Source organism: Aphelocoma coerulescens, chromosome 5, assembly GCF_041296385.1.
Source record: "Aphelocoma coerulescens isolate FSJ_1873_10779 chromosome 5, UR_Acoe_1.0, whole genome shotgun sequence".
Classification (NCBI taxonomy): domain Eukaryota; kingdom Metazoa; phylum Chordata; class Aves; order Passeriformes; family Corvidae; genus Aphelocoma; species Aphelocoma coerulescens.
The window spans coordinates 15,961,868-15,978,105 of record NC_091019.1 but is presented as its reverse complement, the minus strand read 5'-3'; the positions used below and the strand labels follow the sequence as shown (position 1 = coordinate 15,978,105).

The 16,238-nt window shown below is 41.1% G+C and overlaps 1 protein-coding gene across 1 annotated transcript in view; it reads left to right on the top strand.

Annotated features, from left to right (window-relative positions):
- The window catches only part of RRAS2 (RAS related 2), a 42,902-nt gene that overhangs the window by 18,264 nt on the left and 8,400 nt on the right, over positions 1-16,238 (top strand). The window contains exons 2-4 of the mRNA XM_069016826.1: positions 12,986-13,073; positions 13,557-13,659; positions 15,161-15,269. Of these exons, the coding sequence (XP_068872927.1) occupies positions 12,986-13,073; positions 13,557-13,659; positions 15,161-15,269 (300 nt within the window). The remainder of the gene's footprint in view (positions 1-12,985; positions 13,074-13,556; positions 13,660-15,160; positions 15,270-16,238) is intronic.

The following is a 16,238-nucleotide window of genomic DNA, read 5'->3' as shown; positions in this document are numbered from 1 at the left end:
TCTGTCTTCCCAACCATGAGTCTGGTGGTTTGGGTTTCCTTGTTGTTTTTATTTATATTTAGGATAAAACTTTCTCTATTACCTCTTCTGTTTCTTCTAAGAACTTCAACTGTCTGTCTGCAATGTAGAAGTTGCAGTAGACATGGCTTTGCTTCTGAAAAGTCAGGAATTAAGTGCTACATAGCCTGTTGTAAACAATCCTCATGCACTGTACTGTGCCTTAGCCACTTGATGAGAAAACCAGGCTGAGTTACGCTGTTGTCACGTGGGAAGGAGTAATAACCTTTGATCTTGAAATCTGCTGCTGGTGGTAGTGAGAGAGACTATGAAGACATTCTTCAAGGACATTAAGATTGAACTTCTCTGCAAGCACTGATTAGGCTGGAAAGGAAAGCATTGTACTCCCCTGGTATCTGTGATGGAAAATACTCTGTATTGCTCTTTCCAAAGTGGCTTGTCCAGCTGAAATTTTGTTTCAGTTACACCAGTCCACACTGCAGGCTTCTTGCACTCCATGCATTGGATTTCTAAGCTTTTTTTCTTCCAGAAACCTGAAATTTTTAGGCTAGTGCTATTAATTTGAACAATTACTTCTGAAGCAGTAGTGTCCACATCTGAGACTAACCGCTGTTTAATATACTTGTGCTTTCTGACAGGCATCATGCCTCATCGTGATCTCAGGTCAGCCAGCATCCCTGAAATATCTGTGTTGGGTATCTCTGCTCAGATGGGGTAGGATTTCTTCATCCTGCTCCAAAGGTGGAATGACTTACCACATTGCTTTGCTGAGTTCAGTTTACAATGATTAAGTCTGGATTCTTTTTCTTCCCATCAGTCAGAATCGGATCTGTTGAACACTGTGCCCAAGTAGTCAGACAAAACAAAGCCTTTTGTGCCAGGAAGGTCTGAACACACTGTCCCTAGTGTGAAAAGGCTTACACAGCCTGCCCTGCCTTGGAAGAGATCCCCTTCCTTCCTTGTCACTCTCACAATTAGGTGAGTTAACCTGACACCTTAGGTTAGAGGCATGATAAAGAGTATTCTTAAGCTTTTTGTTGTTTGGCTCTAAATCCCAAACTGAGGTTATGAGTGCTTCTCCTTGATGTGTCTGGGTTAAAAATCTGATGCTGAAATTCAAATCTCTTGAAAAACTTCACTTGGCACAGAGGACATGAAGGTTTAGGAGCTTGCTGCTGATTTGGGAGTGAGTGGCCTGAAGTGCTTTGTTCCCCTTCCTGGTCCCCCTGGGAGCCCAGGTGCTTGCACAGCTCAGAGCAGCCAAATCGGCAAGTACAGATCACATGGAAAAAACCACCTATTGACCAGTGCAAATTCTCCTTCTTTCTGGGGTTTTGCTGCTTAGTCACAAACTTCTGAGAAATGGTTTTGGGTGGTGGAAAGCACATTTCCATCTTAGAATACAGTGTGATTGATGACTGATATGGATGTGCAAAAAAAACCTGGGTACTCCCGACTGCTGAGCTGCTGGGCCTGCAGCATGGGACCAGCGGGCCTTGGGTTGATCAGCCTGGCTTGGTGTGGCTTTCATGCCCTGTCACTGTGGTGTGTGGAAAACTTTAGAAACTGATGTGTTAGAAACGTGTGTTTAGTATGTTATTGCTGTTGGAGTTTTTAGCATGAATTTCTTGTTCATAGCTTGCCACCTGCAAGCTGTTCAGACACCCTTTTCTAAAGGAAAGTTACCCAGTGTGTTTTCATTTTAATTGATTTTGCAGCACATTTTACTATTATAATATATGCACCATGCAGCTTCTGATCTTGGCACTCCTGAATGATTAACACACTTTGAAGGAGTACATTATTTCATGGGTAGGCAACCAGTTATTTCATTATCATTTAAAATTGTCATGCTCCAGGATAACTGCTATGTGTTTTACTGAGTTGGGTGAGGATCTGGGGGGGAAGGCTAGTGATTATTAGCCTTGCTAATGAAAATAGATGGCTAAATAACACTTACACAGCTGTAATTTCAGCATTCCTGACACTTCTGGTTATGACACTTTCCAAACTTAAAGATAATGGTAATTGTCTGTAGTCTGCAAAATTAGTCTAGACAGTCTAATCTAAGGCCAAAAGGTTGGAGTTGAATAAATATGTAATTTGGGCAAATAAAGCTATTAGAGCTGTGCTTATCTTCTTGACGCAATAGTTCTTATTAGGTATAAGTGCTATTTTATAGCTTTTTCCTAAATAATTAGCTTCTAATGATCAGTCATCAAATCTTTGAAAAATAAAGCACTCTAGACTTTGCTAATGAAATGGAATGTTTTTATGTTGGATATTGTCCAAGCTGGTGTTCAAAAATTCCGTGGAATTTACTGGTAATAGAGAAAAAAACCCCACAGGACAGGAATTAGTGTATTGCTATCGATGTCTACAATGATCTGGCAGTGTAAATAAAATGAGTTACTGGGTCTGAAAGAGTCATCTCAATGTTTCTGTTTTGCAGCAGAACAAGTGGTATGATCAAAACTTCTGGAAGCTTTCATTCTTTGAGTTCAGTCCCTGTTTGGCACTTAAATATGTAAGCAAATCGTGTATTAATAAAGTAATTGTATATACTAAAGCTGGGTGAAAAGGCATCTCTTGGTGATATCATATGAACTTTATTAAGGTGCCTGGACATATAAATGTGGTTTGCATGGCTAGTATTTCTTTAGATGAGGGATTTTTTTTTTAATTTTTAGGTGGCAGTTTGAACTTTCTGGTCTCTTGATCATCCTGAAGGCAGCAGGGAGTTCTAGTGCAATGTCAGGACTGGGGATAATAAAACCTCCCTCTTTCACTAGCATGAAGTTGCTGTAGTTTAATTGTATAGTGAAATACTAGCCTAGAAATATTTAATCCTAGCTTGACTCATTCTAGAAAACTGTAGGATCTGGCTTTAGTGGGCTAGTCAACTTCATTGTTTTGTCTTGTTAAACAAATGTTTTAAGAGGAAGAATGTGGAGAATTTACCTTCCTCAGGCTTTCTGCTTGACTCTTTCTGATGAACCAGTCAGAATAAGGAAGGTATTAAGTTCAGAAAGTTTTGATCTTCTCTTGCTGTGGAGTCCCAGGGATCAAACATTTTCAGGTACTTAAAATGTGAAATAGAGTTGCTGGAGTGCAGCTTTGTTTTACTGGCTTGTTGGGCTAGAAAAACGTCTTACTTTAATTAATTTAATTAATGTAATTGTCTGGCTCCAAATGTCCATAACGTAAGCCAGACAATCAGAAAAGTCCAAGTTCATCAGAGTTATGAAGTGGCTTCTTTGTTAATAGACTGGAAATGCCCTAAACGTGGCTCTCCTTGGAGCCACTAAGCTGAAGTCTGTTGCTGACTGTTATACTTAGGTCTAAGTTACTGAAGAGAAATTTTAATTGACTCTAAGTCTTTTCCTCTTACTTATACTTAGTTTATAAACCAAAATCTCTTAATTATATTGTATATCATGAGCTGTTCTAATGATTTCATATGTAGGAGAAAAGGTATTCTGTAACTTCTGCCTCACCAGGGGATTTTTGGACCAACCTTACTTTTTCTCGTACAGCTGTGGTCCCCATTATCTGGTTATACACAGTCCTAAAATAAAATATGTACTTAAAAAAAAACCAAACCAGTGCCTTCTTGAGAAAAAACTTGAGTTCATCGTGAAGAGCTTGTGTGAACTGCTAGTTTGAAAACTATCTAAACATGTTAAAGCTTTATGGATGAAAAGGTAGTGTGTTGTGAATGTTTAAAACATTCCTTGAATTACAAGTGGTTAAGATGAGGAAGATGAAGTACCTGGTGTGTTCATAGTTCCTGCACTTATTTACTGTGAAGCAAAAATGAAATGAAATTAAATCAAGGCTGAACTATGCTTGCAGTATGGAGTGTGCTTTACAGTCAGACATGTTTCAACTTGAGAAATTGCAGAGCTGCCTTCAAAGAATTTTGTAGGTGCTTACTGGCATTAAAGGGCATTAACTGAAGGCATTACAAAGAGGTCTTCTCAGACAGTGAAAGTTTACCTTCTCTGATCTTGAGCAATGAAAGCTGCACCACCACGAAGTACTCAAGAGGCCAAAGTTTAGTGCACATATTGCCTAAAACAGGTCTGTGTGAGTGCGCTTGGTGTTTGGTGTGGTTTGATTTTGAGATATTTGAGAGTTACAAATTGGAGGGAAATGTTCACAGGCTGGTGAGCTGCTAATACCAAGTTGCTGTCCCATGGGGAGAGCTGTAAGGTGGGAACTGAAAGGAGACCTAAGCATGCTGCAGATTCAGTTTGAGTTTGAAAGGTGAAAGCTGTCTTTAAAAAGTATCAATCTGCTCTTTTTTAAGCAAGTAAATATTTTAAAAGGTGTTTACATGCAGTGCAAAATATATATGAAAAGAAAACCAACTCTCATCAGTATTCACATTAAGTTCATGTAGCCAGCATCCACTCCATCCATTATTTGAACCACAGAATTCTTTAGATTGGAAAAGACATTTAAGGTCAACAGGTTGAGGCTGTACTGGCATCTGATGGTGTTTAAGCTTGGCAAGATGTTAGCAAAAGGGCACGTAACTTTTCAGAAAAGTAGTTTTAATGATTTTTCTTGAAACATCTATGATTTGAACATGCACTGAAAGGATGCCTTAGTCAAAGTGTCAAAGACGCTTTCTTTTCCCCAGGCAAATCTATTGTCTCTGGGTTTATTTTGTTTCCCCACTGGATCTTGTAATTATCTGTTTAGCAGTTACACTCTCCAGTTTTTTTACCTGTAAACCCAAGCTATTTTGCCAACCATGCCTTAGGTGCCAGGTTTGAGGGAGGAAAAAAAAGGGTGGAGTTGAAGAAGGTAAAGCTCTGCTTTATTTTAAGTAGCAGTTAGGGGAAGGGCAAAAATTAGCAGACAGTGTTTTAGGCATGTTGAAAGGTCCAAGAGCTGATGGATGTTCCCTGTCAGTGCACAAAAGTCAGTTTGATTTCAGTCTTTCATATTCCTGAGTCTTGGTCCACTGCATGACTGCAGAAGAAGTTGATGCTCCAGAACCAGTCTGGCTCTTAAATCTGTCACACAAGTCAGTCCTGCTCAGCTGGGGATGAAATCTGAAATTTCCTAGCATACAGCTATCTGGAGAAACACTGTTGGAAATGAGTGTGTTGATGGATACGAAGTCCAAGTGTTCATTTAGGAAATGCAAGAATTAAAGGTGCATAGACAGAATTAGATACATGTGTTAGTCTTCAAATTTAAGGCACTTTACTCTCCATACCCTTTCCCCCTTGCCTCCCCCCCCCCCATCCTAGCTCATCTTTCCCCACACCTGTGAGGGAAGCAAAACTAGTTTTGTTATTAGGCACTCTGGGTAGTGAGCAGAACACAGCCCACATAGAAAGGAGCCATGTTATATTTAGCTATGTGCATTAGATATGCCCATGCACTGAACACAGTTTTCTTAGGAGTTTTCTTTTTCTGATGGTGCTCACTCAGTGATGAGTGTCCATGGACGGAGAGGGACAGAAGAGTATGTGACTGTGTAGTAGGACTCATTCCCATTTTTAGTGTTTCCAGACTAAACACAGCTTTTGACAATCCTTGCATTGCATAAAAAATTCAAGACTTACCTATACTTAACCAAGTGAGGTGTTTATTTCTGTATCCTACTATCTCTTCTGTCATTGAGTTGTGTGTTGGCAGGGGAGTAATCTAATGGATGTACTCTAAGGCTGCCACAGCTTATACAACTACTTTGCATTTTCCATTATGATTTTCTTCTTTGATAGAACCATTAATGTTTGATTAAGCATGTACTTAATCATAAAGTTTGGTTTTATATATAATGTGTATTACTATTTCTTCAGGAGCAAATAAAAATTTTCAACTTGTGTATGAATTTCCAAATGGCTTAGCTTGCACATGTCTCATGTCATCTTTCTTTCACTATAATTTTCTTCAGCTTAATCCTCTTCTCTCTTTGTGCCTCAGTTTTCCCTGTTCATGAAGTGAAGTGTTTCACATCACTGGGTAATGGCAGTAATTGAAGTTACAAATGACATCTGTTTCCCTGGACAGCCATAACAATGCTGACAGTACGCATTAGAGCAGTGGGAAGTAGTGCAAATTGAGGGAAGCATCACTGATTACTTGCAAGCACTGACTATCTTTTAATTTATATTCCTTGGAAGAAAGGAATGGGTGCTGTTACTGTTTGTATAATTAAAAGAAAGAACCTCTTAAGGATTTGTAGGAGTATGGGATGATTGGATGATGACACACTTGGCCTTCTGCAGCGTGAGGCAGTGTTCTAGTCATTATTTCTTTATTCTGGTCTTCATCAGGATAATTCTAGACCTTCAATCTCCTATTCTCCCCGTGTTCAACACCAAAATGCCCTCGTTCTGTAAAGTGTGACTGTTTCTGCCAGCAAAGCATGCTGAATGCAATCCTGAATGTGTTTGAAATGGTGCTGGGTTGCTGCGGGTACCTCCTGCAGTCCTTTTCTGGTACTGGTTTGGACGCTGCACAGAACCTTTGCAGAGGTGGCACTTCCTGTCATCAGCCCCAACAGCATCCACCTCCTGCTTCCCCAGTACCAGCCAATTAAACCTGTCTGGAAATACTGGGTCCTAGTGAACCACCTGCTCTTGGGGAGATGTTATGTTTACTATGGGAACAAGCTTGTCAGAGACTCTCTGATTAGTGGTGTGCTTTTCGTTTGTTTGGGTTTTTCTGTGACCCAAGTACTTGGGGCTCTGCAAAATGCTAAATTCGTGTGTTTTGCTGTGTCTGTTCCTTTATTCTGGAATGCAGTCTGGGTTTATGTTTGCTTCTAGAAGTCAGGGGTTTTTTTCCTGCATGTTTTCCTTGTTTTCTAGCCAGCCAGCTGAAGTATTCTACAGAAATGACTTCTCCTTTGTGCTGTGAAAGGAGGTTCTTTTAAGCTCTTGAGGTGCTGAGCTGTTGTTTTGCCTGATTACCCCTTCTGCTGGGCAAGGTAGCTCTGGACCAGGGCAGCATAGTGCTTGGGCAAGGTGACAGGTTACTGCCACCCATCCTCTAGGAACTTGCCTGTGGTGACATAGAACCTGTCTGCTTGCTCCTCCAGGGACAGGAATGTAGATTAAAACTCCTAGAAATGGTGTCTCACCTCCTTTGCAGCCTGGAGGAAGGCACAATGTGTTGCTGGGGTCATCACAGTATAGACTTGGCTGCTCTGCCCCTCTTAGGTAGAAGAGTTGAAGGCAGAGGCTGTAAGATTTCATGGGTGGAAAAACAATGCAAGTTGCAAACTGAGTTATGCAGTCAGTCATTTAGATCTTAATTCATGGTCTGGGAAGGCTTTTATGGTGTAGCCAAGTACCTCAAACAGAAAGCTGTCTGCTTATGGCCCTACTAACTAACCATGGTACTGGAGTTCTGGTCTTAACCTAAGGCACTGACTTTGTCTATGGCTTGGAATGAATGTCAGAAATACTCACTTAAATGAAGTTAACATCAGTTTCTATCTTTTTCTGGGTTAAGTATTTTTGATGTGATCAATGTGGTGTGTGATAGGGCTGTAGCTGATACTGCTGTTTGTTGTATGCCCCTGGTGAAGAACTGGCAGTGCAGGGGAGGGAGTTGGGTTTTTCATTGGTTGAGTGGGTCAAGAGCAGGCACATTCTTGGTGAAGTTCAGGGGAAATGAAGTAAAACCTAGAGAAGAGATAATAGTGTAAAAGGCAGGCAAAGGAGAGACTGCCAGAAGAAATATTGTCAAGTAGCACAGCACAGGAGATGGCTTGGGATCATATATTTCAGGTATTTGGGAATGTATTCAAGTCTAAAGTTGAAGCTTTGGTGTTGGTGGATGCTACAAGTTTGTTTTAAGTTCTAGCATAAAAATTATAGCTAGGGAGGATTTTTGGGCTGTTTGCAATGCTCAAATTGTAGATGCTTATTTAAATCCAGAGCTGGTCTGTAACTGTAGCTGGAGGGTGGAAACCCATCTATTTCCTTGCCTTTACTGGATTTGAACCAAAAACTTAAAACATGTGGAAAAAATTTAAATAAGCAACCAGTGGCTCTTTGAAACATTATGTGTATGTTTAGTAAATACAGATGGCGATTATAGAGGCAGCAAGGATGAAGATATATTTTGGCATGTACCTCTCCTTTAACTTACAGTGGTGTGCTCTCACTGTGCTGGGCTGCCTGTCATTGCATGGCCTTCAAGCTTGGTGTAAAGAAAAAGGGAAGAGTGTTATGCAGTCAGCCTCTGGACTGCAGCTCAGAGCAGCTTCCTGTCAACAACATCCTACTTCTCTCCCACCCTAAAACATAAAAGTGCAAAATAAAGTTATCTCGTGGCTTTTTGGTTTGTGGACTGTTGATTACTTTCTGAAGGGTAAATGTGAACAGCTACATAAGAGCTGTGAGTTGGCACTGGGGTTTTCCATTGAAGGTGTCTTTATGTAGTTGTTTTTATTAATTTATGGAGTGGGACTCAAGCTCGTAAGCTAATGGAGGAGTTTCTCTGTGTGTATCAAAGGCAACATGAAAATGGAGGAAGATCATATACTTAAGAGCAGGTTTTCATATCTTCTCCTTACCAAAAGATTTGAGTGATTGAAACAATGATTTAGGGACTGCTATTGCCTAAAACAAAGACTGCTAGAGCAGTATTGTGTATAGCGTCATTGTTTCTATGCACTGCAAGTAGAAACTCCTGTGAAGGTCAGGAGATTGTTTGAAATGCACTTTAAGATGACAAATGTGTATATAGGAAGGGATTTTTGTGGTGGGTTGCCCAGCTGTAAGTGATGTAGGTAGCGTGGGGATGGGGATTTTTGTGTTCTTTTGGTTTTTTTCCCCTTTGCAAAAGTCCTTGGCAGTGGGCTTTCCTGTCTCTGGACTCAATGGCCTCAGCAGTCTTAGAAAGACAAAACCTAGAAAACCTGTTGCATAATATTCTGGGTAAACTGAATGGTTGATGAGACTACTGGGCTCAACTTCTCATTTCCCTTCTAGGAGATGGGTGGAAAGAGCTTTGATTTTGCTGGTGATTAAGGGAGTGGTGCAACAGAAGTGTTCAAGTTACTATCTCCTTAGAAGAAATTTAGCTGCTTCTAATTATTTCCTGCAGGCAGTGGCCAACTGCAGTGGAGCCAGCTGAATGAGTTGTGGCTCTTTGGATTTGTCAGAGAAACTCAACTGCTGCTAGGAGAGCAGATCTGACAACCTGGTCTGTGTCAGGCCACCCTAGAGAGCTGTGCCTGTGTTCCGTGCCAGCTCCCATCCCAGGCTCCGGCTGTAGCTTCCTGCTGTAGCTTCCTGCTCTTGCTGTAGCTTTGCAGGGTGCCTGCTCTTAAGAGTTAGGGCTTGCACAGACAGCTTTCATAAAGGAGACAGCAGCAGGCAGGCCTGGGTATTCCAGCACTCTGGCATGTGCTTGCTCCTCTGAGTTGTCTAGACTTGGCATCAGTTTGAAACCAGTAGGTTGTCAGTGGTTTGTGTGTGCTGGAATTGTGCTCCTGTCAGGCTTTTAAGCAGTTCTGCCACAAACTTGTTGACCTCTACAAAGTTATTTATGCTGTTGTAGGGTCTTGGGCTTGCTGGGTGTGCAGGCACCTTGCCAGGACGGCATTCAGGAGAGAAGGGATGGCCTCATGGAATATTTCAGGATATGCTCTGCCATGCCTTAATTCTTTAAACATTGCCTGAAGAGAATAGGAAGGTCCATTTCTGCTCAAATGGATAAATACTGTGTCTGCTACATCTAAGTTTTGTAAATCAGCCCTGACTGAATAAGGCCTGCAAGCTGTGGTTGTTGTGTTTCCTGTGGCACATGGTCCCAGTGCAATTTGGGAAGACTCCTTCAAAACCAGCAGCTGTTTCAGGCACGTAAGTCTTGTCCAGTGCCTGGAGGTAAACCACAGCACTAATTGCCTTGTAAACCTCTCCTGTAGTGGCTGTGACAGCAGATTTGGCAGCGCAGCTCCATGGGAGGGAAGAAAATACTTGTAAGAGCAATTGTTACATGGGGGAGCTCAGGCATCTGCTCATTCTGAATTTGACATGTACCTGATGCTGGATCAGGGCAACTTAATCTTGTTTCCTGTTTTGAGGGAGGAACCATGTTCCATGTCTCTGAACCTAGTCTTGCACTCTTGTTTCATGTGTAGTTGTTGGGGTTTTTTTTCTATTTTAAAAAAACAACCTAGAAAGGGTGGAGGGAATCACAGAAATGCCCTGCAGATTACAGAACATGCTGTAGTTCTTGGCCCTTGGACAGATAATGAGGAAAATAAGAAGAATTCCTCTGAGATCATTATGGCTTTCTTTTTCTGAACTCTTTTAGTGAAAAATATTGCCCTTGTTGGATATAAACTTGCTGCTTTAGGTGTTTTGCTAATACTGATTCATGAGAGTGAAATAAATCAATTCCAAATTCTCCCTTTTATTTAAAAGCTGCTATCCTTTGCCATTTTGTAGATGTAAAGGTTCAGAGAGTAACTTTGAATTCTGCGGGATGGAGAAATGAAAGCTGAAGCTGGAGAGAGATAGGGAGTAATTTCAGAGTGCAGGCTTTATTTTCAGTGGTTCAGTCACCTAATGCTTTTTTATAAATATCACTTTCTGTTTCCTTTATGAAACATAGGACTTAAATTCCCTTCCTTGTGATCATCCCTTTAAAGTCAGATTCTGTAAATGATTTTATTTATACATCTGTATGTTCACAAAAGTTTCTCCTCCATCTTTCAAGGTTTGTTAAAGGCCACAGAAGAATTGAGACCTTATTTACAGTTCGTGTAAATTCGTTCTTCCAAGTCTGTTCTTAAGCTCCTGGATAGCACATTTTGAGTCATGGATACAGGCAAAAGAAAAGATGAGAAGAGTTTTGAAGGCTGAATTTTTTCCTCTTTAAATCTTAAAGGGAAGCAAGGTGAAGGGATGACTTGTAGTTGAAAGAGCTGCTTGTTGTGTGGTGAGTGTTCTGCTGCCTATAGATATGCACTATGCACTTTGGCTGGGAATCCTGAAGTTTGTGTGCTGCATTTAGGATCCCATGCCTGTTGGCTTACTGGAATTTTTTTGGTGGTAGAGGGTTTGTTTTGGGTTTTGTGGGGCTTGGTTTTGGTTTTTTTTGTTTGGTTGGGGTTTTTTTTGTTTTGTTTTGATTGGTGTGGGTGGGATTGCAACAGGGTGACTGTTTAGCCTGGGTGCCATCGATGCAGAGGTGTGTAGGTGTATCCTGAGAGGACACTGATGTCTGCTTAAAATGCAAAGGAGCTGTTCAGGGTCTCTGCTCTGGGGGTCAGCAGCTTTTCAGTGTGGTGCCAGATCTAAATGAACAGATCAACAGCAACCTGTACAATCTCCTCCTGCAGCCAACTGTGTGATGGTTGTGGTACATGAGCGTAGGTTATATATAGCACACACAGCTGGTCGAGTGTGCTACAACTGGTGATGTGTTTCTCCCAGGAAGGCAGCTGCAGCTCAGTTGATGAGTTCTTCTGGGGAACCCCTGTCCATGCTGCTAAACCAGGACCTGGCATGGACGTGTCCAAATGGTGAGGTCAGCTGGGTGCCGTTCAGGACAGTGTCCTGCAGCCTGCACTCATGGGCAGCTCCAAAGCCAGACTGGACAAGGACAAATACAGCCACATAAATTATCTGCCAAGAGCACAGTTAACTGTGTTCTGCACTGACAGTGGTGTGTCTGGAGAAGGTTAGTAGGCTAGTGTTGTGATTTCAGTTCTTCCTTTTTTTTTCTCTTTTTTTTTTTTGTTTTGTTTTCCCAACCATGACATCTGTTAACTTGACTTTGGTAAATTTAGAGGAGCAGAGTGGTGTCTTGTTGGTATCTTTGAGTTTGTGTGATGGGACAGGTGCCTCAGCAAGGACTATGAATTCCAACATGGATAAGGAGATGTACCCTGGCTTTGGTTCTATCTTCTTAATGCAAGAACAAAGTCCCCTTTTTGCTCCATCCTAGGAGCGAATATGTAGTTTCAAAACATTCCTAATTCCTTACTGGCCCCCAGAACTGAACAATGTACACAGGTGGTACTCCTTCAGTTCTGCACAGTGAGGGTAGTGCACTGAGTGCCTGCTTGGGAGCACAGATAGGAAGGAATTTGATCAGGGTTCAGATTTGTCATGCCAGTTTAGTTTTAGGTGGAGATAGCTTTACTATGACTGCATGCAAGCTAAAACTTCATCCTTTGAATTCTGAACTTGTCTTCTGATGGCATTGTTAACTTGGTATTCAATACCAGATCATCCAGTCTCTAGAGAAATGCACCAGAACGTGCTTTGCTTCACAGTTTGGTTGATAAGCAACAGCCTGGCAGTGTCTGGTGAAGCCTTGTGCTTAGGCCATGGGTGGCATAGGCATTTCATGGCTTATTCTGCTTTCAGGGGTTGTCTTTCTGGAGGGTGTAAATGCTTAAAGTCATTAAAACCAGGAGAGAAATCCTGGGAACAAGGATGATCCAACAAACTTTATTCAACTAACAAACTAACTGCCACTTGTGCTTTGTGGAGCTGTTGCTAGAAATTGTTTTAAAACTGCTAAGGAATTCTAGAAACAGCTGAGGAAATCCTGGTACTTCCCAGAAATTGCTGGCTCTGGGAACAGGGGAGAAAGTCCTGTAAACTTGAGAATTCTAAAGAACTTCTAAACCCTACCAGAAGTTCAGAGACGTTATGAGAGACCTTAGAAGTCCTTAGAAACTGAAAGTTTCTTGGGATTCCTAAGAAATTCTAGGAGTTACCAGTAATGTCTGGAAAATGTTTGGAATGCAGTGGGAATCAGTTAACTCAGTGACTCTGCTAGTAATCTCTACAATTTATAAGGAATAGGAAAGTCATTGCCAGTTATCTTTGGATGAAGTGTCAAATGGCTGTACATGGATAAGCGGTCTCATCTTCCTTAAGCTCTCAAGTGTCCACTTTTAGCATCTCTCTCTGTGAGTGGCCTGTGTGTGTTTGTCTAAGACACAAACTTGTTTTCTTCTCTGCAGTCCTACTTTGTTACGGATTATGACCCAACCATTGAGGACTCCTACACCAAGCAATGCGTGATAGACGAGAGAGCCGCACGCTTGGACAGTAAGTAGCCCACCCACGGTGCCCACCAAACTAGGATTTGGAATGTAGATCATTCCCAGGAGTTACCTGGGTGACATGGTGGAATGAAAAACACACCTCTGTGCTGCCTCTCCCAAGTGCAATATAAAAGCTTGGCTTTATAAAGTTCAGTTCTTGCATGTTGGTGATCTCTTTAAGGATAAACCAACAGCCCTCATCCCCATGTCTCTCTGAGCATTTTCCATCTGTTTCAGCTGGTCAGGAATTAGCAGAAGTCCTCAAGTGTTTTGTTGTTCAGTTTGTTTGGTAGGTCTTGAATTGTTCAGTCAGTGCAAGAACTTGTTGGGAGTATTAGAAAAGTATTCAGTAGGATCTGTGGAAAGTGGTTTCTGCTTAGCTGTGATGCACAGGAGAGGCTCTCACAATATCTTATTAGGAATAATTTTTTTTTCTCAGTCTATCAGAACATGAAATGTAGTAATTCATATTTTTGCTTATGTTCAGTTCTGGATACAGCAGGACAAGAAGAATTTGGAGCCATGCGTGAACAGTACATGCGGACAGGGGAGGGTTTTCTGCTTGTTTTCTCAGTCACAGATAGAGGAAGGTAAGCCTGAGGTCAAGTTATTAAAACAAACAAGTTTTAATTATTCTTAAGTTACACCTTATCCTTAACTGAAATAATCTCAAACAGAAACATTAAGTTTGCATTCACTTTTAGGTTCAAGGTGAGATGCTCTTTCAGCACTGATGAAGACTGATGTCCTGGGTTGAAGTGTATTATTGTTATTCTGACTTGGTGCCTCACACTGGTTTGTTTTCAAACTAGTACAACTGATTTTGACCCAATCACTTTGTGAAAGTATCTGTTTGTTTCAATAGATGACTTGAAAGCATACACAAAAAAATCACAACTCTATTCAAGAACTTTATTACAGTCCAGAATACCATTTTCCTGGAAGTGATTGGTATTCAGTCAGTTCTTAGGAATATCCCCTTGCCATGTGCAGCATCAAGTAGCTGGCTTTGGCTTTCTGAGTGGGTTTAGGGTGTGTGCCTGCACTCTTTTTCAGTGCTCTGCTTTGTCCCATGCATTGACTGAATGACTGCAGAGTGGAGATGAAGCATCATCTTAGAAGCTCATGGAGAGCTGTGCTTAGTGGCATGCATCCAGAGACTGATAACAGAAGGGATGCTTCTAGTTCACCTTTGCATGAGGTGTCTGACTACCTAATTATTTTTAATGGGACTTTTTTACTGATGATCATCTTGCTTCTAAATTTCAGCTGGCAAATTAAGTGTAAATGCCTTCAGACTATATGTCTGGAATTAAATACAGTGTCTGGGAAGGCTGCAAAGGGTATGTGATTGTCTCCAAATATCTGTGCTGAAGGTCCTCTTGTAGGGATGTAGCTTTAACAGTGTTTACTTGAAAGCAGTGATTTATTTATTCATTCCCCAAAAATCTTTGCTTAGGCCAGAATTAGCTTTTTTAGTATACTACTCTGGAAGAAGTTTTCTGCTCTGCTCACCTTTCCTTAAACATTGCTGGAATATTCCTTACTGCTTGAACAGCATCAGTACCTGATATAACTTAGTTGGTAACTGGAAACCTTTCTGATCATTTAGCCCTGCCATTTCTCTGTTCTTGAAGAAACAAAACTTTTCAGCTTTGATAGCTTCCCCAAAAATTCTTAGAAGTAGCTCTGGAGGTTGCCAGCTGAAATATTGATCACCAGGATCTCTGTGCTGTAGTTTGAATATTCTAGATGGAGTAGAACTCCAGAGTCAGTAATTGCAGAATGGACTGTGGTTGGTTGACTCTCTGCCCTGGGTCCCTGTGGATTGGGACACAGTCAGTGTTTTGCTCACCCTGCAGCCCCACCTCAGCCCAGTGCAGAGGACACTGCTCACTTGGGGATTTTTTAGTTTGAGTGTTGAATGGTTCTCTAACTGGTCATGCTGTGACTCTGGAGTGCCTGCAGCTGTCTGTGCTTGTGTGTCATGGCAGGGCAAGTCCAAATAGGTGACTCATCATTTCTGAACTTTTGCAGAACCTGGGAGTCTATGAATTAGTGCACTGATGCTCTACTTGTGTTCTTTCACAGTTTTGAAGAAATCTACAAGTTTCAGCGACAGATTCTTAGAGTGAAAGATCGCGATGAGTTTCCAATGATCCTCGTCGGTAATAAAGCAGATCTGGACCACCAAAGACAGGTAATTAATTTGCTGTTAGTTACTGCTCACTTGCTTCCAGAAAAGTCAGTTTTCCCCTCAAAACTAAACTTCCTCCCAGAATGGGAACAAACAAATGAAGTCATATCATACAAACTAATTCCAGTGCAAGAAGCTACACTCAGTTTTTGTACTTGAAGAACCTTAAGAGCATGATGGCATTCCACGCACAGCACATCTTCTGTCTGACTCAGTGGGGTTATGTTGAGACCAAATCTATTCACAGAGCTGAGAGCTTTCTGTCATGACTTGATTACTCAGGCATGAACGTGTCTAGTTCCTCAGTTCTGGTACTCACCACTGCACTGTGGCAGCAGAGTGCATTCCAACACTAACTCTACCAATCCTTACTCTTCAGTGCTCTTGCTTTTACCTTTCAGTGCTGTTAGATCTAAATTAGTAGCTGTTCACTGTTTTCTCTTTGGCCACTCTGCATAACTGACTTAAAGCTTTAAAAGTTGGAAGTACAGCAACACAATTTCTGTTATATTTATGTACCTTAAAGTTGTGAAACCAATAGTTTTCAACCTCCCCTCTAGTCACAAGACAACTTAGAAGATTTAGTTTAGAATGATTTAAAGGACTTTTAAATGTGTTTTCCCTAGTTGCTATTGATTTTTATTGAATCAAACTAATTTGAGCTGAAATGAAAAAAAATCTTACTATAGCAGCAGGAAAGGAACAGATGTCAAACTTGTATTTTCTTCAGCAACTAATTTGAGAAGCTTAATATTTTCTCTTGAGACAGTAAGATAACACCTAAAGTTTGGTAGCAAACACATGATTTTCTGAGAATAAAGTAAATATTACTAAAATTGTAATTGTTTTTAGAGTGTCACAAGGAAAACATAGCTTAAAGAGCTCAGTGGGTTGTATGTGCATTGTTGAAATACAATTACAGTACCAAAAAGTTCCTGTGGAGCATGGTCCCTTGACTGTCACAGCCTCTTT